Genomic DNA, 27,123 nt, shown 5'->3' with positions numbered 1-27,123 from the left:
CATATGGGCACTGGTTCTGATCCCAGCAGCCCCACTTCCCATCCAACGCTGATTCACTCCCCAAGTGACCGCAATGACCGGAGCTGAGCCAATCTGAAGCCAGGAGCCAGGAGCCTCCCCCAAGTCTCCCACATGGGTGCAGGTTCCCAAGGCTTTGGGCCATCCTCGACTGCCCTCCCAGGTCACAAGCAGGGAGGTGGATGGGAAGCAGGGCCACCGTGATTTAACCAGCACCCGTGTGGTGCAAGGTAAGGACTTCACCTGCTAGGCTACTGCACCAGGCCCACAAGCCCCATTTCTACCTTTCAAATAATTTTTTTTTTTTACTACAAAGTCAGATATACAGAGAGAAGGAGAGACAGAGGAAGATCTTCCATCCAATGATTCACTCCCCAAGTGAGCCACAACGGGCCAATGCGCGCCAATCCGATGCCGGGAACCAGGAACCTCTTCCAGGTCTCCCACGCAGGTGCAGTGTCCCAAAGCATTGGGCCATCCTCGACTGCTTTCCCAGGCCACAAGCAGGGACCTGGATGGGAAGTGGAGCTGCCAGGATGTTTTTTAAAAGTTGGGACAAGAGAAATGACTACCCCCCTGCTTCTTTGATAGGCTACCTGGTGACCTAGTTAAAAAAAAAGGGGGGGGGTGGTCTTTGGTCTACCCCAGACCTAACAAAATCTTAGAGACTTGGGGAAAAGGGTTTTGGAAATATTTTTCCCACCTTAAAAAAAACTTCCTAAGTGATTCTGATGCACACTGAAACACTGAAGCATTTCTATCTGCAGTGTAGATCCATGGCAGAACTGACTTTGAAGTCTGGCTTTGCTGCCACTTATTCACTAACTGTCCTTAGCTGTTAGTTGCCCCTGGCTTCAGTTGGCATATCTCTGAAATGAGGATCCCATAGTGCCTGCCTACGAGGCAGCTGAAAAGAGTAAATGAAGTAACAGATGCTGGATGTGCTAAGAGAGATTGGCACTAGGAGACCTGGTTAGGAAGAGTATTATTGATCAGCAATGAGGGTCAACTTGGTTGTGTGCCGTCGCCTTCTCACTGCTAGGACCCTTGAGACTGAGGCAAGAGAAAACTACCACAACAGGATTCCTAGTCACAGTGTCCCCACCTGGCACAGGGTCGGGCTGTAGCGTGACTGCTCCCCCCCATACATACACACACCCCTAGTCTGCCTCGTGCTGAAGCTGCCAATTCTGGGCTTGGAGCTCCTGGTTCTGTGTGGCCAAGTTGATGGTGTCTTGCAGGACGCCAGCCAACAGGTTGCGATGACGGTGCTCTGTGGTCCTGGCCTGCTCTTCCCACAGCTTCTGCCAGGCTCGGAATACCTGTACCCACATTCACAGAAGCCTGTTGATTAGCCAGCCCTGGGGCACCAGCCCGTGGCATGCCCTCCTTCCCCACTGACCTGCAACATGTGGCATGTCCGAGCTCGGGCAGCCTGCACATGCAGGTCGTAGAGAGCTGCCAGGTCCTGCTCTGCTCTGTCCCTCTCCTCCTGCAGGGCTTCTAGCTGGAGTCTCAGCACTGTCCGTTCCCGGTGCCACCTTGTCTTTGTCTCGCAGGCCTTAAGTGACAGTATGTACCCGTTGTGGAGTACCATCACATGCCAGACTGGTGCTAAATATTTTGTGTATTATCTCCTTTTATGCAACCAAATGAGACAATGACCATTTTAAAGATTTGGAAACTGAACCAGAGAAGTGACCTCACTTGCTCAAATTCCTGTGGCCATTGAAGGACAGAGATGATAGGACACAGGCGTTTCAATAATACACCATCTTCCTGGAAGCAAAATCCAAACCTAGAGATGCAGCACACACTTGTGTCTGCAGCCTTACCTCTCACCACACCTACTGGGCTGCAGCCAGACTGGACAGCTGGTGCTTCCCAGGGCCCCTTGGGGAAGTGCTTTCCTTTGGGCCTTTGCTCATCCAGTTCTGTCTTGAGAACATGATTGCCTCCCTCGTGCCATGTACGTCAAGTTCTCTTCTTAATTCATTCAAGGAAGTTACTAGTTTGCTGAGTGTCTCTATCATGTGGGTAACATCCATCCTACAGGCCATCTCGGGCCCCTGAAATCATTTGGTTCTGATAGGACAGCCACAGGCAAGACTGGAAAGTCAATTAAATCAATAGCAGGCTAATTTTTAAGCTGATAGTTGTGGAAAGTCTGCAAGTAAAGTTATAAATATCTACATGACCCTTGGCAGAAAAAAGATTCCCCACCCCTGTATATACTATGCACAAATTGCCTTTGCAGGGCCAGGAGTCTAGTGGATTTCTCTGGTTGATGCCTGTTGTTTAAATCTCAGCTTAGATGTCCTCTCCTCTGATCCACTCCAGCCTGAGTCAAGTCTGCCTCCTTGTACCCACAAGCAACTTGATCCCCCATCCTACCCCTTGGCATGGAGTTGTCTCATCTATCACCCGTAGGGCTGTGAAGACCATGAGAAAGAATGCAAGCCCATTGGTTGTTGTGATTGATGCTGGGTCTTAGCCCTGTGCACAGGGCTCATCCACCTTTGACCCTCCTCACCTCGTCTTCAGGCACCAGGCCTTTGTTCTGCTCTTCTGCCACCTCCTCCAGTGTTTCCAAATGTTTCAGCTTCTCTTGGATCCAGATTTGATGCTGCTCTCGTAGTCTCTGCCTCTGAGCCTGGGCCAGGGAGAACTGCAAGGCCACATCTGGAGCCTGTTGGTCCTAGATAGCATCCATCAGTCAGGACTCAGCCAGAAACCCACAGGTGTGCATAGCTTTGGGACACAGCCCAAATTCTCCAACAAAACCTCATTCCCATGGCTGCTCCCAGAACTACATTCAAGACCTCGATGGCCTGGTGGAAGAGCCCGTGGATCCCGTGCCTCTCATCCAACCCAGTAGGAAAATTGTGCCAGTCTCTTGCTCTTCCCTCAGGGACCCGGTAGCCCATCAAGTCCCTGGCTTTCCCAGTGATGTATTTCTCCCTGGTGTCAAGGCAGGGTAAGAAGGTGGCAGATGAGCTGGGCTTTGCAGCTGTGAGCTCCCTCAATGATCAGTCATTCTCGGGAGACTCTGGTCTTACCTGTTCCTCGGTGTTCCCAGAAAGTTGCTTTGGTTGGAACCTAGATCCTAAAGATGCTGTTCTTGCTGCTAAAGGAATAGAGAAATAATCACAACATAGCTGAAGAAGACCCCTGTCTCCCAAAGCCCCAGGCCCCAGATCCACCTTTAGGCACTGCTTGAGGCCGGGGCTCTGGCTTGTTATCAAGTCTGTCACATGCTAAGAAAATATTAATAATGACTAGAACAATGGAGATAAAGCTGTACGACCTGAGGCAGTTGACCAGCTTTTTGCAACTCCATGTTCTTTTCCATAAAATAGAACTGATGAAAGTTGTAAAGGATATGAGATGAAGCGATGCACCCAGAGCCATGGCACTTGGGCACTGTTCAATATGTGGGCACTAACAAATCTAATGCCTGAGGCTCAGGGCTGCAAACACAAGTTGCAGGTAACCATGGGAAGGGAGGGAACAGGAGAGGCTAGCAGGGGTAGGGTGTCAACCATCTGCACCCATCGTGGTACACTAACCCCTTTCTGCACAAGAAAGACTCTGCCTAATGGGATGAAACTGCCTGTATTTGGCTTCTAAGGAATGGAGTGTGATTGCACCTCTTCTGCCTCTGATAATGCCAGTTACTTTGTACTGTTCACATGTCTCTCTGACCCTGAATTTGCTCACCTGAACGGTGGGAGCAGCGTTGTCTTCCCTGCTGAACATACTTCTGTGGTTCTCCTTTGTCCTTCAAGCAGAATCCAAATACATGCATAGATTAACAAGTCCTTGCCTGGCCTACCTCCTGCTTTCTTCTCTCTGCTCACTCTGTGCCTTGGATTCTCCTCTCCAGAGAATTGAGCCATTTGCAGGCACTTGCTTCCCTTTGAGTTTTTGCCTGCCAATCCCTAGGCCTGGAATGTTCTGTTCTTGACTCATCGTTGCCAGCCCACTTCAGGAATTACTTCATCCATTAAAGCTCCCTTCCCTCCCTTGCCAAGACTTAGATTCCCCCAGAAAATGCTGGTGTTTGTTTTTTTTTTTTTTTTTAAGATTTACTCATTTTTATTGGAAAGTCAGATTTACAGAGACAAGGAGAGACAGAAAGATTGTCCGTTTGCTAATTCACTCCCCAAGTGGCCACAGTGGACAGAGCTTGAGCCAATCTGAAGCTAGGAACCAAGAGCCTCCTCTGGTCTCCCTCTTGTTGGTGCAGGGTGCCAAGGTTTGGGACCATCTTCTACTGCTTTCTCAGGCCACAAGCAGGGAGCTGGAAGGGAAGTAGAGCAGCTGGAACACTAACCAGTGCCCATATGGGATCCTGGCAGATGCAAGGTGAGGATTTAGCCACTAGGCTACCGCACTGGGCCCCCAGAATGCTGTTTTTATAAACCTCTCAAAGCACTGATCCTGGTGTTACCAACCAATAGTAAGCGCCTCAGGACAGGGAATTCGCAGACTTACCTGACTCTGTGCCCAGCAGAATGGGTGGTTAGTAAATGTTTGGGAATCAGGAAATCAGTGAGTGATTTCCTCCTCATGGTGTGGTGCAAACACATGATACGAAGGCATGCACAAATCGCGTTCCCAAGAAGTTGGGTGAGGGAAATACCTGTGATTCTGGGAGCCCCCCAGCCTCAGCTCCAGCCCGTTTGAATGTCTGGTTTCTCAGGTGCTGACTACAGGCCTTTATCACCTATGGAAAGAGAATTCATAGCGGCTGCTGGCTGTTGCTGCCCTGGGTGCCCCTGCGCCCGACCATACACACCTGTAGCTCCCGCAGTGCCCTGCCCAGCTGGCCAAGCCCACTGATCGTCAGTGTGTCCCCGAGGAGGCTCAAACGCAGAGTCTTCAGGCCAGCCCTGCGGGCTCGAGCCTCTTCCACCGCATCCCACAGGGTGGGCCTCACCTGTTTTGCCCGCATTCTCCTTTCCAAGGCCCCGGACAAAGCTGCCTGGAGCAAACTCCGGGAGGTACCTAATTAGGAAAGACTTCAGTAAATCATTACTTCCTGTGGACCCCAAAGCACACTATTGGTCGCGCCTTTTGATTAATGGTACTGTTAATAAAAACATCTAACTCCTGTGAGAATTTCATGTGTGCCGACAGTCTCATGATTTCGTCATTCTTGAATTACCCCTTTTATCCACACAACACTCCTGTGAGGCGACAGCTCTCATCTATCCTGCCTTCCTCCATATTCCCAGATGAGGTGACTAAACTCCGAGAGATCGGATACCTTCTTGGTGAATGGCAGAGCTGGAGCTCAAGCCCAGGCCTGGTGGATGCTAAAGCCAGTGCTCTGAATCAGGATACAAACTGGCCTCTCAGATATACACGCCAGCCCCGGAGGGGGTGCACTGCCCAACTTACCTTCCTCTTTCAGTGGAGCCTGGCCCATGGTGATACCTGAGAATTTACTGGCTGAATGAAGATGTGTTTGTTGATTTTTAGAGACAGTTAGAGGGTCAGATTTTTTTTTTCATTATAAACATATATGTATGTAGGAAAGCAACTTATCACTTTCCATAATTATCAACTGTCATTTCCTTTTTTAAAAAAGATTTATTTTTTAATTGGAAAGTCAGATATACAGAGAGGAGGAGAAATAGAGATCTTCCATCTGTTGATTCACTCCCCACATGGCCACAGTGGCTGGAAATGTGCTGATCTAAAACCAGGAACCCAAAGCCTCTTCTGGGTCTCCCATACAGGCACAGGGTCCCAAGTCTTTGGGCCATCCTTGACTGCTTTCCCAGGCCACAAGCAGTGAGCTGGATGGGAAGTGAGGCTGCCGAGATTAGAATTGACACCTATATGGGATCCCAGTGTGTGCAAGGCGAGAACTTTAGCCACTAGGCTACCATGTCGAGCCCTCAACTGTCATTTTTTATCTGACCTATACCCCCACCTTGACTTTCTCTGAATGCTTGATGTAATTTTTCAAACAACTGATTTTCCAATATATTTGATCCTCTCTTCCCTTATCCATAAAGTAAGCCTTGTCTCCTTTTCCTCATGTGCAAATTAGGCCTCTACTTGATGGGACTGTGGCAAGAATTGAAGGCAATTAATGCAAAATTCCTTGAGAAGAGCATCTCTCAAGTGTGAAGTAGGTGGGTTCCTCTTATCATTACCCTTGACCTGTCCAGACTTTGGCATCCAACCCACTCTGAGACCTTGCTGAACTTCCTATAAGTTCTCTCTCTCTGTGTCTCACTCTCCCTCCCTCCTCCTTTCCTTCTCTCTTTCCTTCTCTCTTTCCCTCTCCTTCTCTCTCTCTTTCCCTCTCTCTCTCTCTTTTGGCCCATATCTCAGTTGTGATTGGAATTAGGGCTGATTGGATAATAGGATGTCAGGCCTAAGGACAAATCCCAGAGCTTCCCAAAGAACCCCCCTCCAGGTTACCTTGGGGGTCCAGATGAAGAAGTAGGCCACTGTAGTTGTTTCCTTCCAGGAGCCATGAGATAGTCCAAGGCAGAGAGCCCTCCTCTTCCTCACCAGTAACCTCACCAGCCAATACTTGCATCAGGGGGCAGTCTCTGCCAGAGAGAAGGAGGAGAGATGTCTGCTAGTGATGGGGAAAGAAACTGGGCAGAATCACGCTCTGACAGAAGGGTCCACTGTTTCCAATACCTGTTAAGCACCAGTAGACAAATTTACAACTTTATATTGGTCTTTATTATTATTTAAACCTTTTAAAATATTTGTTTATCTAAAAGGCAGGGTTACAAATAGAAGGAGAGACAGAGACAGAAAGATCTTTCATCTGCTGGTTCACTCCCCAAATGACTGCAACAGCTGGAGCAGAGCTGATCAGAAGCCAGGAGCGAGGAGCTTCTTCCTGGTCTCCCACTTGGGTGCAGGGTCCCAAGGACTCAGGTGATCCTCTGCTGTTTCCCCAGGCCATAAGCAAAGAGCTGGATTAGAAGAGAAGTAGCCAGAACTAGAACCAGCATACATATAGGAAGCTGGTACTGCAGGTGGAGATTAGTCTGATATGCTTCCACACTGGTCTGGCCCCTAAATAAAATTTTTAAGTGAAATTACGATGCTACAGCATGGATGAATTTGAAAACATTAGGCTAAGTGAAAAGAAGCTCAATGTTGTATGATTCCATTTATATGAAAAGCCCAGAATAGGTAAATCTATAGACAGAAAGTGAATTATTGATTGCCTTGGACTGGGATTAGGATGCAGGCTCAGGAATGCTTGCAAATGGGATCAGGTTCCCTTTTTGGGGTCAAGAAAATGTTCTAAAATTAGTGGTGACTGACACACAACATTGTGAATGTACTAAGGGCTCCAAAATTATTCATTTGAATAAAGATGAAACTATAGTCTGGAATTTAGGGTTCTCTTCTCCCCCTCCTTTTTTTTTCCCTTCTAATTTCCCAAACCAAGATAGAAAACTCCAAGTAACCTTGACTTCATGCTTTACTTTCTGTCCTTTGCTCAAGGCTCAGAAGTTGTGAAAGTGAGAAATGGTGGTAGAAATAATGTCAGATCAATTTGCAAAATGAGGTATATAATGAAACATGATATGGTTTTGGAAATGTATTTTCTTTCACATTTTTAGTCTGATCATAAGTGGCTAAAAATATTTTTTAAATGAAAATTTTAAAATCAGGCAAAAAAAATTGAAGACAATGTTTACGAATTTCCCTTGATATGCTTATGAGCATATGAGAAAGTGGTCATGGGAAACGTTTATGTTTGTTTTAAGGTTCCTCTTATTCTCCCCAGTTGCCTTTTGCTGCATCATCTGCTCGCAGATGGTGTTGGCCTGGGCTCTGGGGCACCCTCAACTGTCAGAACTGAGGTTAGGAGAGACTTCGATGCTGCCCTGGGCCTCTACACCCACACTTCAGCCCCCAGCTAGCCCCCATGCAGTCAGAAGGCCTCCTTAGACTTACGGAGCTCCTGGCAGCTGTAGGATCCGCAAGGCCCCTCGCCAAACACCCTGGGTGGCAGATCCCTGCACGGGGTCAGGCCCCGGGTGGGACATGGTGACAGTAAGAAGAGAGTGAGCCCTGTGAAAGAGAAGGGAGTCAGAGGCCAAATGCCTGGCAGGTGAGCAGTGACAGGGAACAGGTGCCCTGGTGTCTTCACCTGCCCTCAGCCCCTGTGGCCTGCAAGTACAGCTCAGAGGCAGCTCTCGAGTCAGTCACTTCCACTTCCTTAGCACCTTCCACCACCCTGGAGGAAAGGGAAAGAAGCTCAGCCCCTGAGTGCCAAGGCTCTGGTCCAGTCCCCTCAAGCCTCTCCCTGGGGGGCCCATGAGGTCCCCAGAGCCTGTAAGATTCCTTCCAAAGGCTGTAGGTTCAGCATACCTCCCTTAAAAACCATTTCTCTCCACCGTATTCTTTCCCCTTTCTGTGACCTGCCCAGTAAGGGCAATGAGACAGTTGAAATTGCTCCCCATTTTACAGGTAGGGATACTGAAGTCCTGCTCAGGGAGGTGTTCAGAATCACCCAGTATGACCAGAAGAGGCTGGGTTGGGTATGGGGGAAGAGGGAAATTGAAGAACTATACATGTATAAAAGAGTAGTAGGGATTGGGCATGTAGCAAGGAAGGAAGAGCACCAGCGGTAGAGAGTCCTGGGAGCACATCCCTCCCCTTTCCGCCAAGGCTCAGAGCTTCCTTCCTCTGCATGAGAGCAGGCAGAAACCTCCAAGGGCTTGGCTTGCAGGGTGCAACCCTACCTCAAGACAAGCACCCTCACACCCTGAGAAGCCCCCAGATACTCACAAACCCAGAGGGGCCACGTCCAGCACTGATAGGTTCTCTTCTGCCAGAGAGAGCAGGTCCTGGGCCATCCCATGGGGGTTGAGCTGGGATCACACAAGCACTCCTGGTCCAAGCTGAGCCTTTCCCCTACCTTTTGCTCACAGGATCCCCCCTCAAGGAAATCCAGGATCCCCCCCTCGAGGAAATCCAAGAGCCAACCTTTTCCCAGTCCAGTAAGAGGAAACCGCAGGACAGCAGAGCAGGGGCTGGGCACAAGCTCTTCTGGCTACCCTCAAGTCCCTTCTGCAGGGTCACCAGGGCCCTGCCTTCCAAGGCCTGCTCTATACTCCCCCAAGGCTCTCACCTGTACCAGACTAAGCGTGCTAAGCATAGTGTCCGAGTGGCTCAGGGCCTGAGCTTCTTCAAACAGCATCTGCAGCAGCTAGAGTGGAGAAGGGGACCTATAGGGGCTTAAGCGTCAGATGAACTTCAACATTGCCTGAGTTGGGAAGTCTGCATCAGGCCCTGTGTGGGTTACTGGGGACCTGGCATCCAGAACAGAAGCAGCCCCAGCCCTCTCCTTAACGTTTCACGGAAAGTGAACTTTCCCAGTGCTTCCACTGGTGTTTGTGGGGCAGAAGCCGACAGCAAGGGCCCAAGGCAGCTTTCCAAGTTTGGGATTATTAGTTTGACCAAAAACCATGAGCATTAGACCTGCACGATTGATCCATGTGCACCTCCGCCTCTTCTCAGCCCCAGCTGCTCGCCTACCCCGATAATAAGCAGACCCTGAAAGATGTTATTTACAGACCAGAGTGCATAGGAGCCAGAGAGAAGAAATGTGCTGTCCAGCCGGGAGGAGGTTGAGGGAGGGTCTCTTAAATATATTGGAAGAATCAAGACCTCTACCACATGAGGCCTGTGTCCTGGTGGCTGCCTTGAATCTCACCTGAGGCACAAGTTGGGGTGCTTGGACTTCCTGACCCTGAAGCAACAGGGCCACGCTGTATCCTTGGCCCACGGAGCCCAGCAAGGGCTGGACTTGTGCCAGCAGCTCCTGCCATGCCTCCTGCAGGGAGACACAGGCACAGTTTACCTGCTCACATGCCCCATCCCATCCTCCTCAGAGCAAAGGGACTGGTGGTGGATGCAACCACCCCAAGGACCCAGAGACTGGGTGGCCTTCTCATTCTCCCATCACCCTTGTTAGACCTCTTACCTGAGCACCATCAGTCCCCAAGACTCTGTCAAAGATGAAGCTTTTCCCCTGTAGGCGAGGCCAGTGTCAGCAACGTCATTTCCTCTTCCCCTGTCCCTCCCTGCACCTTCCCCATCCATTTCTTTCTACCTGAGTCTCTGGAGTCCCCGGCTGAAGCAGACGGAGGCTCCTGGGCCCCTCCAGAAGGAGTGTGGGGCTGCAGGCCTCAGGGCCTAAGGGAAGGTGGGCTGCACATCAACTCTCAGTGGAACAGAGCTCCAGCACCCAGCCCGGGCTGACTCAGCACGGCTCCTGGTCTGTGCCTCTCTGAGCACACACCAGCAGGCTCCTTACCTGATTCACTGCCCAGCTCCACTTGGACCACCACAGTCAGCATGGCGAAGGGCCCTGGAGGGGGCAGAGCTGCCCAGCTGGAGCTAGCACCTGTACTCGCCTCCTTTCCACCCTCTGTGACGTCTTGCCTCTTAGATTTCCCTCAATAATTCATGTTCCAATTTGAGAGCTGGAGTGGCTCTGGACTGTAACCTGTCAAGGAAAGTGACCGTTCCCTGTCTCCACAGGAAACACTGCATAAAGCTGCTTTATTTTTTTTTTTTTCCTTAAAATTTTAAACATCTGGGCCCGGCGGCGTGGCCTAGTGGCTAAAGTCCTCGCCTTGAACGCCCCGGGATCCCATATGGACACCGGTTCTAATCCGGCAGCTCCACTTCCCATCCAGCTCCCTGCTTGTGGCCTGGGAAAGCAGTTGAGGATGGCCCAAAGCTTTGGGACCCTGCATCCGCGTGGGAGACCTGGAAGAGGTTCCTGGTTCCCGGCATCGGATCGGTGCGTACTGGCCCGTTGCGGCTCACTTGGGGAGTGAATCATTGGATGGAAGATATCTTCCTCTCTGTCTCTCCTCCTCTCTGCATATCCGGCTTTCCAATAATAATAAAATCTTTAAAAAAAATTTTAAACATCTGTAGCAATTGAGGGAACAGTGTAATGACTGACTCTCCAAGTACCCAGCTTCAACAGTGACCAGCTCCTGGCCAATGTCATTTTTTTGTTCCATCCTCAACGGAGACTTTTTTGTTTTTTTTTTTGTTTTCAAAGAAAATCTATTTCTGGTATGTATCTGTAGAAAGCAGTCTTTTCAAGACTGCAGGTTTATTGAGATGTAATTCGTATACTGTACAGCCCACTCAGCGAAAATGTACCATTCAGTGACTGTTAGTGTTTGCACAGATGCATGCCCCCGTCACCATAGTCACCTCCTCCTCAGCCGGAGCAAACCCTAATAGACCTTCTGCCTCTGTTGATTTACTTCTAATGGGTATTTCATGGAAATGGAATCATCAACATATGATTTTTTTTTAAGATTTATTTATTTATTTTTATTGGAAAGTCAGATTACAGATTTACAAATGCAGGGTTCCAAGGTTTGGGGCCATCCTCGACTGCTTTCCCAGGCCACAAGCAGGGAGCTGGAAGGAAAATGGAGCAGCTGGGACATGAAGTGGCTTTAGCCACTAGGCTACTGCGCTGGACCCTATATGATCTTTATCTAGTTGTTGGTGAGGTTCATTCTTTGATATGGCTATTGTATTTATGGAGTGCTGCTTTATTGTATGGCTGTGAGATATTTTGTTCATCCAAAAGGGATTTGGGTTGTTTTCACTCTTGCGCTGTGATGGTTGGTGTTGCTGTGAGCATTCATATGCAAGTGTCTGTTTGAATACCTCTTTTCATTTCTGTTGTATAACTAGAAGTGGGATTCTGGGTCATGCATAGTTCTACATTGCTTCATATTCCCACTAGCAACACATCAGATTTCAATTTTCTCCGCATTGTCCCTGATGCTTATTTTTCTTTTCTGGACTCTAGCCACCCCAGCAAGGGTGCAGCAGGATAACTCATTATGGTTTTGATTAGCATTTCCTTAATTATCACTGGTACTAATTACTGATGCTTAATTACCACTGAAGCCCCTTGATACATGTTTGTTGGCCATCTTCTCTTCAGAGAAAAGTTGGTTCAAATAACTGCCTATTTTTAATTTCTTAAATGTATATTTTCATCTATGTGAAAGAGCAACACAAGGACGGAAAGAACTGCATTCCATCTGATGACTCATCCCCCAAATGCCTGCAGCACGAAGTGCTGAGCCAGGCTGAAGCCAAATTAATTTGGATCTCCCATCTGATTGGCCAGGGCTCAAGCACTTAAGCCATCCTGTGATGGCTCCAACTTCCTGAATTAGCAGGAAGCTTGATTCAGAAGCACGGAGTAGCTGGGACCAGCATCCCAACATGGGATAGAGGTGTCCCAAGTGATGCCTTAACCTGCTGCACCAAGACACCCTGGTCTTGTTGTGAGACACGGATCCCATTCCTGATAATATAGCCTTCATAATGTAACCATCTCCTGGAGGCCCCACCTCCTATGAGACACACTGCGAGTTAGGATTTTAACATAGAAATTTCTGGAGTCAGAGAAACCTACAGCACACTTCCTGGAGCTGAACAAAGGACAGATTGAAAGAGGTCAGGCCCTTGCACAGGTCGCTTTGGGTATGTGGTGACATGCAGTGCATTGGGGCTGAGGTCCAGGTGGTGGGTTGTACACCAGCCGCAAACAGTGAGGCACACAAACCATCAGGCCTTTCCATTCCTACAGTGCTGGTCTTTGGGTCCTGGAGAGCAAGCTCCTAGGGGTGGGGAGCCACAGTCAGCTGTGCCTGTCCACCAGAAACAAGTGGCTATTTGCTGATAGTAACAAGGGAGCATGACTGTGCCACAGCGGTGGCAGCCGTCACAGGCAGGACAAGTGATTCTAGGAAGAAACTTGAGGTCAAGGTGGTTCTGCTGGCCTAAGCTTCCTGAGTGATTCAGGCCAATCTTGAGGTTCCTGGGTGGCCTTGTTCAACTCTTGGGCCATCTGCTCACTGTGGTTGTAGCTTCCGCTTAATTTACGTCACAAGGGTGATCTTAAAAGATGTTTTCATTTATTTTCTGTTGCTGTAATAAAAATACCTAAAACCATGAATCATTCATAATTACATATTATGATTGCATAATTTCAAAAATTATCATGGTAGGGCATGGCTCCATGGCTCAGTTGGCTAATCTTCCCTTTGCAAGCACTGGGATCTCATATGGGTATTGGTTTGTGTCCTGGCGGCTCTACTTCCTGATCCAGCTCACTGCTTGTTGCCCAGGAGGGCAGTAGAGGATGGCTCAAGCCTGCACTCACATGGGGAACCTGGAAGAAACTCCTAGCTTTGGATTGACTCAGCTCTAGCCATTGTGACCATTTGGGAAGTGAACAAGCAGATGAAATATCTTTCCCTATGGCTCTCCTTCTCTCTGTAAATGTGCCTTTCCAATAAAAATGAATATATCTTAAAAATAAAAAAATTATCTCCCCCCTTTTTACCAGATACAGGAAGAAAAAAAAATGAAAACCATTGTGTCATCCACTTTTGCCCATACCTCAACCCTCCACACCCTAATAAGTGGTCCATATGGGTACACACCCTTCTCAACTTTGTAAACATCATCAAAAATAAATTTCTATAAAATAGTTATCATGGTGGGCCCGGCGGCGTGGCCTAGCAGCTAAAGTCCTCGCCTTGAAAGCGCCAGGATCCCATTTGGGCGCTGGTTCTAATCCCGGCAGCGCCACTTCCCATCCAGCTCTCTGCTTGTAGCCTGGGAAAGCAGTCAAGGACAGCCCAAAGATCCTGGCAAGGTGAGGACTTTAGCTGCTAGGCTACGGTGCCGGGCGCAGAACACTGCTGACTTAGTGAAAAAGTCAGAGCAATGGACACAGGCCAAGTTGTGAAAGGAGAATATGGTAGCCGCTTCGGTGCCATAGCAGAAGAACAGAACAAATGGGAAAACTACCCCAGTCAAACAATGACAGCAAAAATTCTTGGTGAATGGAGGGGCACTGCAATAGCAATAGCAAATTTGAAAACAGTAAGTTCATCCAATTTTCCCTAAACATTAATCCTGTCCACCCTGATCAACCGTGTAATCATTATAAACAATAAAATAAAACTTAGAAAATTTGTTTTAGGGCTCGAGGTGCTGGCCTAGCAGCTAATGACCTCGCCTTGCACACACTAGGATCCCATATGGGTGCCTGTTCATGTCCCAGTGGCCCCGCTTCCCGTCTGCTCCCTGAATGTGGCCTGGGAAAGTAGGGCAGGACAGCCCAAAGCCTTGAGACCCTGCACCAGTGTGGGAGACCCAGAAGAAGCTCCTGGTTCCTGGCTTTGTATCAGCGCAGCCCTGGCTATTGTGGTCACTTGGAGAGTGAATCAGCGGACAGAAGATTTTACTCTCTGTCCTCTCTATATATCTTCCTTTCCAATAAAAATAAAATAAATCTTAAAGAAAAAAATTTATTTTCATTTTTATTTGAAAGTAGAGAGAGAGAGAGAAAGATCTTCCATCTGCTGGTTCACTCCCCAAATCGCCACAGTGGCCAGAGCCAAGCTGATCTGAAGCCAGGAACCAGAACCTTCCTCTATGTCTTTGTAGGTGTAGAGTTCAAGGGCTTGAAACATCCTCTGCTACTTCCCCAGGCCATAAACAGGGAGCTGAATCACAAAGGGAACATCTGGGACAGAACTGGGCCCATATGAATTGATGGCCCTGCAAGTAGAGGATTAGTTCGCTATACCAGCATACCTGCCCCTTGATAAAGAACTTTATGTCTATTGAATCAAATATTTAAAGGGAGAATGTCACAACCAGCATTGTGGTATGTGGAGTAATGCCTCCTGTTGCGATGCCTGCATCACAAATGGGCACCAGTTTAAGTTCTTGCTGCTCAAGCTCTGATCCAACTACCTGCTAGTGACCTGGAAAAGCAAGAGAGGATGGTCCACGTTCTTGGGTCACTTTTCCCACGTTTGAGACCCAGAAGAAGCTTCTGGCTCCCACTTTAGACTGGTCCAGCCATTACAGCCATTTGGGGAGTAAACTAGAGGATGAAAGACCTCTTTCCTTCCCTCTCCTTGTTTCATAACTCTGCCTTTAAACCTTTAAAATAAATTAACCTTTAAAAAATAAAAAGGAGAACATTAAAAAAATCAAGAAAACCTTTGAAACTACATACCTGATAAGAATGGAAGTATTTTTGGTTCACAGGTCTGGTCTGAGGGCTGAAATATTCAAGAGTGTAGCCACAGCACCTGCGTAGCATTCAGTGAGGGCTTTCTTGGTGTGCCATAGTGTGGTGGAGGGCAAGAGCCAATGTGCCAGCTCGGTGTCTCACAATGTCACCACGTTGCCATAGGGGCCTGCTCTTGTATACTCGTATAATCCTAATTACTACTAACCCAAATGTCATTCACATGGATTTCAGAGTTGAATTCCAACACCGAGACTCTGGGGAGACACATTCAAGCCAAAGCAGAGGGCTTTAGCTTCTTTCCGCTCCGGTGGCAGTCAGAGGCTTCCAGCTTGTCTGCACTGATGCATCCCAACTCTTCAGACATTTTACATTTTAAAGAGTTTATACAGCCCTCCTATGCCACTTTGTTCCCTCCTCCAATGCATTTTGAGCCCTGTTCCACCTCTCTTTCTCCCAACTGCTCACTCCACCTCCACCTCCCTTACCAGTCTTGGAGACTCTGCAATGAAGGAAGGTAAGGAAAGGAATGACAGCACAAAGATCCTTTGAAGCATCCAGAGTGACCAACCTGAAAATAAGATGAATAGCTCTATCTGAGCGCTAATGCATGGGTATCAACAGGTGTTTCATGTGCATGTCTTTTTTTTTTTTAAGATATACTTATTTTTATTGGAAAGTCAGATATACAGAGAGCAGGAGAGATAGAAAGGAAGATCTTCTGTCCAATGATTCACTCCCCACATGGTCATAACGGCCAGAGTTGTGCTGATTCAAATCCAGGAACCAGGAGCTTCTTCTGGGTCTCCCACATGGGTGCAGGGTCCCAAGGCTTTGGGCCGTCCTCAAAGGCCACAGGCCACAAGCAGGAGCCTGGATGGGAAATGGGGCCACTGGGATTAGAACCAGTGCACATATAGGATTCTGGGCGCTTTCAGGGTGAGGACTTTAACTGCTAGACTACCATGTTGCGCTCAAAAAAATAAATCTTTTTTTTTTTTAAAGATTTATTCATTTTATTACAGCCAGATATACACAGAGGAGGACAGACAGAGAGGAAGATCTTCCGTCCAATGATTCACTCCCCAAGTGAGCCGCAACGGCTGGTGCTGCGCCCCAATCCGATGCCGGGAACCAGGAACCTCTTCCGGGTCTCCCACGCGGGTGCAGGGTCCCAAAGCATTGGGCCGTCCTCAACTGCTTTCCCAGGCCACAAGCAGGGAGCTGGATGGGAAGTGGAGCTGCCGGGATTAGAACCGGCGCCTATATGGGATCCCGGGGCTTTCAAGGCGAGGACTTTAGCCGCTAAGCCACGCCGCCGGGCCCAAAAAAATAAATCTTAAAAAAAAAAAAAAAAAAGATTCTGAAGCCCCACACCTCTTCTCAAAGAACTCAGCTGGGCCTCTACAGGAGTGTGTTGCTCCAGATCTTTCCAGGGCCAAAAAAATATGGCTTTGGTATCAACTAAGTCTAGGTTCCTAAGTCTTGCCCACACCCTATGACACTATCACCATCACCCCTCCCTATCTACTATCCCATTTCCTTACCTGAGTTGACCTGGTGTCCTCCCTCTCCAAAGAGGCTCTTCTGAATGAACCCCCTATGGCAGTGAACGTGTGTGTGTGTGTGGGGGGGGGGAGTAATGGTTTATTTTATGTCAACTTGGATGAGTCAGGAGTGGCCCAGGTGACCTATTTTAAGTCATCAACTCATTTGAGTTCATGAAAAACACTTTTAAATTTTCTATTTATTTAAAAGGAGGGAGAGAGAGCTTCCATCCAGTGGTTTACCACCTCAAATGCCTGCAACAGTGGATGCTGCACCAGGCCAATGCCAGGAGCCCCAAATTCAACCTGTATCTTCAATTTGGGTGCCAAGGATTTGACTACTTTAGGTGTTACCTGTTGTTTCCTAGGGTGTGTGTTAGCAAGAACCTGGAATCAGGAACAGAGCTGGAACCCAAATCCAGGCCCTCTGATGTGGCCTGTGGTCACCAGAAGTGCTGTCTTGACTGCTGTGCCTGATGCCTGCCTCCAAATAAATGTTTCTGTATGAACTGAAGATCCCAGATCATGCATGCATGTGAATGCCCAGGTGATCCTAAGCCATTGGTTGAAAAGACTAGTGTCTCTCTATTGCTTGTCAAGATCAGCTTTCCATAAATCCAGGTTTATTTCTGAATTCTGACCTCCATTCTATCAGGTCTCTATGTTTATGCTTATGTTACTACCACACTGTCTTGCTAACCATTGTTTCACAATGTATTTTGAAATCAGGATGTATGAGTCTCCAAGTTCTGTTCTTCTTTCCTGAGGTTATATGCATGTTTTGTGTCTGTAGAAAGCTGTCACTTTGTGCAACGAAATCAACTTAGATTCCTATAAGAATTTCGATGTAGATCCTGGCATGGGAGCCTAGTGGCTAAAGTCCTCACCTTGCATGGCCCAAGATCCCATATGGAAGCCAGGTCATATCCCAGCTGCTCTACTTCCCTTCCAGCTCTCTGTGGTCACCAGAAGTGCCTGTGATCTAGATAAGCAGTCAAGGACTGCCCAAAGCCCTGGGACCTTGCACCCGAGTGGGAGGCCCAGAAGAAGCTCCTGGTTCCTGGCTTTGGATCAGCTCGCTCAAGCCATTGCAGCCACTTGGGGAGTGAATCAGTGGACAGAGGATCTTTCTCTTTGTATCTCCTTCTCTCTGTAAATCTGACTTCCCAATGAAAATAAATGAATCAATAAATCAGTAAAATTTTAATGTAGATTCACTAGGATAGAGTTACCATCTTAATTTTAAGATCTAGCACAGGATTACAATTGATGGGATAATGTTGTATGGGAACAACCAAATGGATAACTTTTGTATAACTGATTGGATATCATTTGTATGAGAACAGCTGATTGGATAGCATGTGAATGAGAACACTTGGTGGGATATACAAAGGAGTTCCAAACAAGATTATAGAAACAATTGATGGGTTCTGTTGATAAACTCAATACCTCCTCCTTTATCCTAGTCTGATTAGTCTGATGCCACTAATAAACTTTGGCTGTTGACCATCAAAAAAAAAACAATTTTAAGATCTGGAGCACAGAATGTTATTTCATTTACAGTTTAATTCAACCATATTTTGTTGTGTCAGGAATGAAAGCTTTTTAAAAAAATTTATATATATATGTGTATATATGTGAAATATATATAAGTGGAACATACATACATACATGTAAGTGGAGCAGCTAGAACACAAATCAGCACTCATATGGGATTTGGGCACTTGGATGTGGAAGATTAGCCAGTTGAGTCAATGCCTCATGCCTAGTCTCCTTTTTTTTTTTTTAAGATTTATTTATTTATGGGCTTAGTGGGGTGGTCTATCAGCTAAAGTCCTCATCTTGAACACGCTGGGATCCCATATGGACGCCGGTTCTAATCCTGGATGCTCCACTTCCCATCCAGCTCCCTGCTTGTGGCCTGGGATAGCCCAAAGCCTTGGGACCCTGCATCCGTGCGGGAGATCTGGAAGAAGCTCCTGGCTCCTGGCTTCTGATCAGTGCAGTACCAGCCGTTGCGATCACTTGGGGAGTGAATCATCGGATGGAAGATCTTCCTCTCTGTCTCTCCTCCTCTGTGTATATCTGACTGTGAGATAAAAATTAACAGTAAATCTTAAAAAGATTTATTTATTTTTGTTTTTAAGGCAGAGTTACAGAGAGCAGAGAAAGAGAGAAAGAGAGAAAAAGAGAGAACTCTATCATCCATTACTTTAAAAACTCTACCAGATTAAAAGATATGTACAAGAATTCAATGTTCAGATTTTTCCCCTTGCTCATGATTTTAAGTGGCTCATAAAGAGCTCTCCACATTATGGACAATGAGGTAGGTCTCAGCATTAGAAAAAGAGGCAGAGTCTCATATTGGAGAAGAGAAGATAGGTTAGAAGAGACTGAAAAAATTTTTTTTCTCAGAACAAAAACTTGGGCCTGGTACAATAACGTAGTGGTTAAAGTCCTCGCCTTGCACGCACCGGGATCCCATATGGGCGCCAGTTCTAATCCCGGTGACCCTGCTTCCCATTCAGCTCCCCACTTATGGCCTGGGAAAGCAGTGGAGGACAGCCCAAAGCCTTGGGACCCTGCACCAATGTGGGAAACCTGGAAGAGCTCCTGACTCCTGGCTCCAGATCAGTGAGTACCAGCCATTGCGATCACTTGGGGAGTGAATCATCGGACAGAAGGTCTTTCTCTCTGTCTCTCCTCCTCTCTGTATCTCCGCCTTTCCAATAAAAATAAATAAATATTTTAACAACAAAAAGAACAAGAACTTGAGTTATTGTAGAAGGAAGGAATTAGTATTTGTGTTTAGTCCCAGATAACAACAGCAACAGAAAAAAAGAGGAAGCTACGAGGAAACTAATTTGGGCTCAGAGAAGGAAGTCCTATAACCACAATATCCTACACTTTCAGCATAAAATCTTTAACATTACACCAAACAGTTGGCCACAAGGAATAATGTGGAAGTGAAGCCCTTGCTTCTGTCAGCCCATCTGCCTCTCCTTGCCTCACTTCCTTCTTTCTGTGGAATACATTTCTGCCTTGCTTTATTGGTTCAGTTTACTTCACCTTTGGGCTGCGCTCGGAATATCCTGAGCCCCAACCCTAGGCATGGGTGAATAAATCCATAAATATCTATATCTGTCTTTGCATCAGTATCATACAATTTTGATTATGCGATTTCTTTTCCAAATTTTTATTTATTTTTATTGGAAAGGAAAATTTTTACAAAGAGGACAGACAGAAAGATCTTCCATCTGCTGCTTCACTCCCCAAATGGCCACAGTGTCCGGAGCTTAGCTAATCTAGAGCCAGGAGCTTCTTCCAGGTTTCCCGCAGGTGCAGGGTCCCAAGTCATTGAGCCATCCTCCACTGCTTTCTGAGGCCATAAGCAGGGAGCTTGATTGAAAGTAAAATAGCTAGGACATGAACTGGAGCCCATATAGGGTCATGGCATTTGAAGAGGGAAGATTGGCCAGTTGAACTATCATGCCAGACCCAGATTATGCATTTTATAGTATGTTTTGAAATCTGGAAGCATGAGTTCACCAGCCTTTTTTGATTTAATTTTTTCTTTTTCTCTCTTTTTTTTTAAGATTTATTTTATTTTTGTTAGAAAGGCAGATATACAGAGGAGGAGAGACAGACAGGAAGATCTTCCATCCGATGTTTCACTCCCCAAGTGGCTGCAACAGCCAGAGCTGAGCCAATCCGAAGCCAGGAGCCAGGAGCTCTTCTGGGACTCCCATGTGGGTGCAGGGTTCCAAGGCTTTTGGTCCTCGACTGCCTTCCCAGATCACAAGCAGGGAGCTAAATGGGAAGTGGAGCCACTGGGATTAGAACCGGCGCCCATATGGGATCCTGGCACATTCAAGGCAAGGACTTTAGCCACTAGGCCACCATGCCAGGCCCTGATTTAATTTTTTCAAGATTGTCTATATACTCCTTGCCTTTCATATTCATTTTCTGCAAGGACAGTAGTAAAATGTGCAGATTGGCACTGATCCACACTCTCAGTAGCAGCCCTTTAAGGCCCATGAGATCTAGCTCTGCTGTCTCTCTCGCCTTGTGTTTACCTTTGACTGTTCTTTCACAGCCATACTGTCCTCATTACTGTGTCCTGTCACATCCCAGAGATCACAAGATCTTTGCATTTTCTGTGACTGCTGCCTGAAATGCTTTGCCCTATATATCCCCAACCTCTCTTTCCTGACGTACCCAGGTCTCTGTTTATGTAACCCTTTAGCAGAGAGGCCTTCCCTGGCAGTCCTTTATAACTCGCTGGGTCATTCATTTTCACAGCACTTGTCACATTCACTTAAGCCATTCCCAGTCAGCTCAGGCTGTGTGACATTTTTTCTTATTGTTTTGGAGGCTAGAAGCCCATGACCAGGCCCGACATCGTGGTCTAGTGGCTAAAGTCTTCCTCGAACACACTGGGATCCCATATGGGCGCTGGTTCTAATCCCAGCAGCCCCACTTCCCATCCAGCTCCCTGCTTGTGGCCTGGGAAAGCAGTTGAGGATGGCCCAAATCCTTGGGACCCTGTACCCGCGAGGGAGACCTGGAGGAGGTTCCTGGCTCCTGGCTTTGGATTGGCGCAGCACCGGCCGTTGCGATCACTTGGGGAATGAATCATCAGATGGAAGATCTTCCTCTCTGTCTCTCCTCCTCTCTGCATATCCATCTTTCCAATAAAAATAAATAAATCTTTTAAAAAAAAAAACGCCATGATCAAGGTGCAAGTTCAGTGGGTTCTGGTTCCTCTTCCAGGTTTGTGTGTGACCCCCCTTCTTGTATCCTTATGTGGTCCTGTGTGAGGGGGGAACGGATAGGAAAATGATATGTGTGAGGTGGATTTTCTGACTTCTTTTGCAATGATACTAATTCTGTTGGATCAAAGCCTTACCTTCCTTTCCCTCATTTTTCCTTTTTAAAAATAGTTGTTTTATAATTTTATTTTTATTTTAAAGGCAGAGTTACACACACACACAGAATCTTCCATATACTGGTTCACTCCTCAATGACTGCCATGGCCAAAGCTGGACCAGGCCAAAGCCAGAAGCCAGGAGCTTCTTCTGAGTCTTCCAAATGGGTGAAGGAGCCCAAGGGCTTGAACTATCTTCTGCTGCTTTTCCATAGCAGAAAGCTGGATCAGAAGGGAAGCAGCTTTCTCTTTGTCTCTCCTCCTCCCTGTATATCTGACTTTGTTATAAAAATAAATAAATCTTTAAAAAAAGAAAAAAGAAGGGAAGCAGCTGGAACACAAACCACTGCCAATGTGTGAAGCTGATGCTGCAGGTAGAAACAGCCTACTATACCACTGGCACTCACACATGTACACACACACACAGACACACACTTTTTCTTTTCTTTCAGCAAGAAAGAGTGAGTTTCCATTGGTTTCTTTACTTTGCAAATGACAACAGCAGTCAATGCTGAATGGAGATCGGAACCATGAGCCTGGAACACAATCCAGGTTTTCTATGTGGATGGTGGGGACCCAAGCTGGACCTATCACTGTGGCCTTCCTGGGTCTGCATTGGCAGGAAGCTGGAGTCAAGAGCCAGAGCTAGAAATTTAGGCAATCCAGTGTAGGATGCATTTTAGCCTGCATCATGACTGCTGGAGTGAACACCACCCCAGGTCCGTACCTTCATGACTTCATTGAATATAAATCTGTTTCTTAGAAGCCATATCTCCAAACACTACTGCATTGGGGGTTGAGACTTAAACATAGGAATATTGGGGGACACAAACAGTCCAGTTTAACATCTACCATCCAGTTTTTACCAAAGCTCCACACAACAGAAGTGTCTCCATTATTCCTGCTCCATTCCGAGTTCAGCATAGCGCCTGACACAGACTAGGCACTGGAGTACATGAAGGTTTGCAGCTGCTGCCTAACTGGTTAGTGTCTATGTCTGGATGTCTACTTGCAGGCTTAGTTCTTCTTAGTACTACCTCCCTTGTAGAGTTCATTCCTTCCTGTCATTGAATCATGAGTATCCTTCACATCTCTTTCTTTCTCTGTGGCTGGATTGAGAACTGGTTGAGGACACACATGTTTCTGACTAATCTTAGTAAACCAGGCTGTAACACAGAGCCCCTGGCAGAACAGAAGTTCTGAAACTGATCAAGTGTGGTCAGAACTATTCAAAGGTGGGAAGCATTGATGTGACACTGGAAGTCTCTCAACAGGCTAGTTGAAGGCCTGCTGGGGACACTCCTGTGGGAGTCTAGCTAATATTGTGGTCCTCTGGTGACCTCTAACTTTCCCATCACTGTTGTCATTCCCAGTTGCTACTTGTGTGGCTGCCGATGCAGGCCAGAGGTAGGCAGGACCACTAAGCTTCTGTGCCTTCCCTCTGGTCCTGTTTTAAGCAGGTAGATGGTGCTCTGATGTATCTGCCTCCTCATTGTAATAAAGAAGGATTCAGAAGAGCAGGCACCTCTGGAATGTCTGGTATCCCGAGTATCAGTGTTACTGTGTACTGTGTGTGAGTGGGAGAGAGAGAGGAAGCTGGGGCACACATCCTGTTCATGCTAAAGTTGTTGGAGATGTCCTAATTTCAAGTTAGAAAGTCAAGCCTGAAAGTGTGATCCACAGATGTACTGAGTGCCAGGATCTGTTAGGTGGCAGGGTACAATTTTTTTAAAAGATTTATTTTATTTTTATTGGAAAGTCAGAGTTACAGAGAGAAGAAGAGACAAAGAGAAAGATCTTCATTTGCTGACTCACTCCCTAAGTAGCTGCACCAGCCAAAGCTGAGCCAATCTGAAGCCAGGAGCCAAGAGTTTCTTCCAGGTTTCCCATGCAGGTACAGGATCCTGAGACTTTAGGCCATCCTCTACCTTTACTGCTTTCCCAGGCCACAAGAAGGGAGTGGGTTCCCCCTTTATCATCGTCCGCATTTATTGGACACAGCCCCCTCAGAGCAAGTCTCTGTGAAGTACTCCCCACACTGCCTGGGTGGGCTGAAGTCTTATATCAGACCGTCTGCCTACTGCCAAGATGAGCTGGAATCCTATTTTGGAACTCCCAGTGTGCTGCCCATTCTGCAGTAAAAATGTTTTCTTCCTTGACCAGTAATTTCTGATCTTGTTTGGACCTAATATCAAGAGAATGAAGATCTCAGGGTCAGCACTGTGGTATATCAAGCTAAGCCTCCACCTGTGGTGCTGGCAACCCATTTTCAAGCCAGCTCCCTGCCAATGGCCTGGGACGGCAGCAGAGGATGACCCGAGGCCTTGGGCCCTTGCACCTACATGGATGACCCAGAGGAAGTTCCTAGCTCCTGGCTTCAGACCAGACCCAGTTCTAGGTGTTGCAGCCATTTGTGGAGTAGACCAGCAGGTGGAAGATCTCTCTGTCTCTCCTTCTCTCTGTAAATCTGCCTTTCAAATAAAGATAAATACTTAACAACAACAACAACAACAAAAAGAAATAAAGGAAGAAAAGAGCAGATGATCTCTTCAGGATCCTGTATTGGCATGCACCTGGAAAAGAAGCTGGGACTCAAACCAGGCACTCCAGATGCGGAATGTGGACCTGGCCCGAGCACTTGGGCCCCTGCCACCTGTGTTAGAGATTTATATTGAGTTCTGGGCTACTGACTTCCACCCAGCTTGGTCCCAACTGGTGTGGGCACTTTGGGAGTGAAGCAGGTGATAGATTGAGTTCCCTCTCTGTTTCTCTGCCTTTCAAATAAAATATGTTGAAAAGGAATGAAAGATCCCGGCGCGGTAGCCTAGTAGCTAGTCTTCGCTTTACACACCCAGGATCCCATAGGAGTTTCAAATGAGTTTGTTATGCCAGCAGCCCTGCTTCCCATCCAGCTCCTTGCTTGTGACCTAGGAAAGCAGTTGAGGATGGTTCAAAGCCTTAGGACCCTGCATCGGTGTGGGAGATCCAGAAGAAGCTCCTGGCTCCTGGTTCCTGGCTTCAGCTCAGCTCAGCTCTGGCCTTTGCGGCCACTTAGGGAGTGAATCAGCGGATGGAAGACCTTCCTCTCTGTGTCTCCTCCTCTCTGTATATCTGCATTTCCAATAAAAATAAATAAATAAATCTTGAAAAAGACTCAAAAAAGAAAGAAAAGGAAAGTAATGAAAGGTCTGGGCTCAGAGACTGAATGTGACATCTCTTTCCTGGGCATTAACAACCTGAGTCTGTGCCTGTGTGTCAGATGGGCTTAACCCTTCCAGAGAAGTGCCCTGATGAGCATGTGTAGAATGGAAGACGCTCCTGCTCGGCTTTCCTGGGGGTTAGGGGAAAGGGAACAGGGAGGTAGAGGAAGAAAGCAATCAGCTGTGGGTTTTATCGCCTTTGGAAGGGTATTACTGGCTCCTGAACAGTGCATAGAATAACGTTGTATGTGCTCCAGATATATTTACCATTCAAGTAACATTTTTTAAAGATTAATTTTTATTTGACAGGCAGATTTTACAGAGAGGAGAGATGCAGAGGTCTTCTATCTGCTAATTGACTCCCCAGATGGTTGCATCAATCTGAGCTGAGCTGATCCAAAGCTAGGAGTCAGGAGCTTCTTCTGGGTCTCCCATGTCGGTGCATGGGTCCAAGGATTCTCCAGCAGGATCCTCCTGCTGCTTTCCCAGGCCTTATGCAGGGAGCTGGGTAAGAAGTCTAGCAGCTGAGACAAACCAGCGACCATATGGAATGCTGGTGCCACAATGCTGAGGATTAGCTTGCTGTACCACCATGCCAGTCCCTCAAACATCATTTTCTCAGGTGCCAGTAACCCGCTGGGAATACCTTGATCACAAAGCATGCAACCCTAACCTGGGGGCATGTCCCTGTCCCTCTCTCTGCCCCTGCACTTCTCTTTCTTTTTTTCTTTTTTTTCTTTTTTTTTTTTTTGAAACCAGTTGGGGTTTCCAGCAAGTTAGAATGAAGAAAGTCTGATTATTTCTCCAACTGGTACCTTCTCCAGCATGTAACAAACAACAGTACAGATGTGTTGAGTGAACAACATGGACCCATTGTTTAAGATTTTAATAAAGTGCGGCGCAAGGTTGTTTGGTTCACAAATCCCAAAGGCCCTATCCATGCTGCTTCCCAGAAACCAAAGCAGTAAGAACCTTGTCATTAGGCACGTGGTCATTAGGCAAAACCCCGCACTCCCTGGAGCAGTGCCAAGGTCCCTGACACCCCCATCGCCAGGGGCAAATGCGCACATGCTGGCAAAACACCGGAGCCTGTCAAGTCCTCTTGTTTGGCAGCTCCATGGACCTGGAAGGGATTTCCATCCAGTAATACGGTACCCACCTTGGGTAGCTCATCCGGCTGAGGGGCCCTAACCAGCTTATTGCATCTGAGGTCCAGCAGGCTGAGTTTGGCCGGCAGCCCCTTAGGCACCTGCTCCAGTCCAGTGAAGGATAGATTGAGGGAGTTCAGCACACTGGGCCAGAGGCACCCAGAAACGTCAGTGTGCAGCGAATTGTGGCTGAGGTCGAGGTGGTGCGGCTGCACCCCGGCCTTGTCCAGTGCGGCACACACACCCTGGGGCGTCTTCATCCCGGCATTCCGCAGCAATAGCTGTTGCAGCGCAGGGAATTTGTGGGGACAGAGAGCTGCCACCAGCCCACCCTCGTCCAGACCAGGATTGTCAGACAGGTCCAAGGTAGTGAGAGAGGAGAAGGGCCGAACCTGTTCGCAGGAAAAGGCTAGAGTGTGTGCCTGGGTAATGCTCAGTTGTTTGAGGCCCGGCTTGAGCCACTTCTGCAGTTCGGAGAGCCAGACGCCCTCTGTGGGCCACGACACATTGTGAAGTTCCAAAGTGGAAAGCGCAGGTCCCGTGGCTTCCTGGGGCTGTGGCGGAGGGGGCATGGGGCCTGTCACCTCTATGTCCCGGAACCTCAGTTCCTTGAGGCGGGAGTACCCCAGCATACGCAGGACACCCAGCAATATCACGGCTGGTACCCGCGCCGCGCCCACTGTGAGCCGCCGCAGGCGCAGAGCTTTTACCAAGTCGGCGTGCTGCCGCGGGTCAGCGTTGGGATCGATGCGCCCCAGAAACTGCTCCAAGCTGTGCCCGCCGCCCCACATCTCCACCTCCACGGCGGGCATGCACTGGAAGGCGCTGGACCAGTCGGGCTGCGGATCCGAGAAGTTGCAGACGCAGCGGATATCTTCATCGTCCACTTGGCAGGGCTCTGGCTCGGTCACAGAGGCGCCCAGCAGCGGCAGGAGCAGCAGCAACAAGCAGGGCGCACACTCCTGGGAAAGAGAGCAGAGATCAGGGAGGCCCCGGATGGTGCCCAGGTTCGCAAATGGCTCTTGTGGGACCCCCCCAAACCATCCTACTTACCATGATCAATAAATCCTGAAGCCCTCTGCGGCCCAAATCTCTGAGGAGGCCTGTAGCACTCTCCTGTCCCCACTGCTACCCTCCGGCTACCTATCTGTCCCCAACGGTTTGGCAACCACCA

The 27,123-nt window shown here is 47.9% G+C and overlaps 3 protein-coding genes across 3 annotated transcripts in view; 1 reads left to right on the top strand and 2 right to left on the bottom strand.

Moving 5' to 3' along the window:
- Positions 1-1,178: 1,178 nt before the first annotated feature.
- On the bottom strand, positions 1,179-10,379 carry LOC101522636 (uncharacterized). The gene is made up of 11 exons (XM_058677898.1): positions 10,337-10,379; positions 9,734-9,909; positions 9,149-9,226; positions 8,806-8,888; positions 8,165-8,251; positions 6,460-6,593; positions 4,820-5,028; positions 3,078-3,275; positions 2,552-2,716; positions 1,421-1,579; positions 1,179-1,340 (listed from the first exon to the last, which is right to left on the bottom strand). Exons 1-11 carry the CDS (start codon positions 10,377-10,379, stop codon positions 1,179-1,181), a joined length of 1,494 nt encoding a protein of 497 aa, XP_058533881.1.
- TMCO6 (transmembrane and coiled-coil domains 6) overlaps positions 6,069-27,123 on the top strand; it is a 30,896-nt gene continuing 9,841 nt past the window's right edge. The window contains exon 1 of the mRNA XM_058677785.1: positions 6,069-6,167. The gene's annotated coding sequence lies outside the window, so the exon portion shown is untranslated. The remainder of the gene's footprint in view (positions 6,168-27,123) is intronic.
- CD14 (CD14 molecule) lies at positions 25,673-27,105 on the bottom strand. The gene is made up of 2 exons (XM_058677787.1): positions 27,003-27,105; positions 25,673-26,911 (listed from the first exon to the last, which is right to left on the bottom strand). The coding sequence occupies exons 1-2, from the start codon at positions 27,003-27,005 to the stop codon at positions 25,796-25,798; spliced, it is 1,119 nt and encodes a 372-aa protein (XP_058533770.1). The 5' UTR covers positions 27,006-27,105; the 3' UTR covers positions 25,673-25,795.

This window comes from Ochotona princeps, chromosome 19 (genome assembly GCF_030435755.1).
Source record: "Ochotona princeps isolate mOchPri1 chromosome 19, mOchPri1.hap1, whole genome shotgun sequence".
Taxonomy (NCBI): Eukaryota; Metazoa; Chordata; class Mammalia; order Lagomorpha; family Ochotonidae; genus Ochotona; species Ochotona princeps.
Note: the sequence above shows the minus strand (reverse complement) of the source record. Positions and strands in the feature narration are given on the sequence as shown.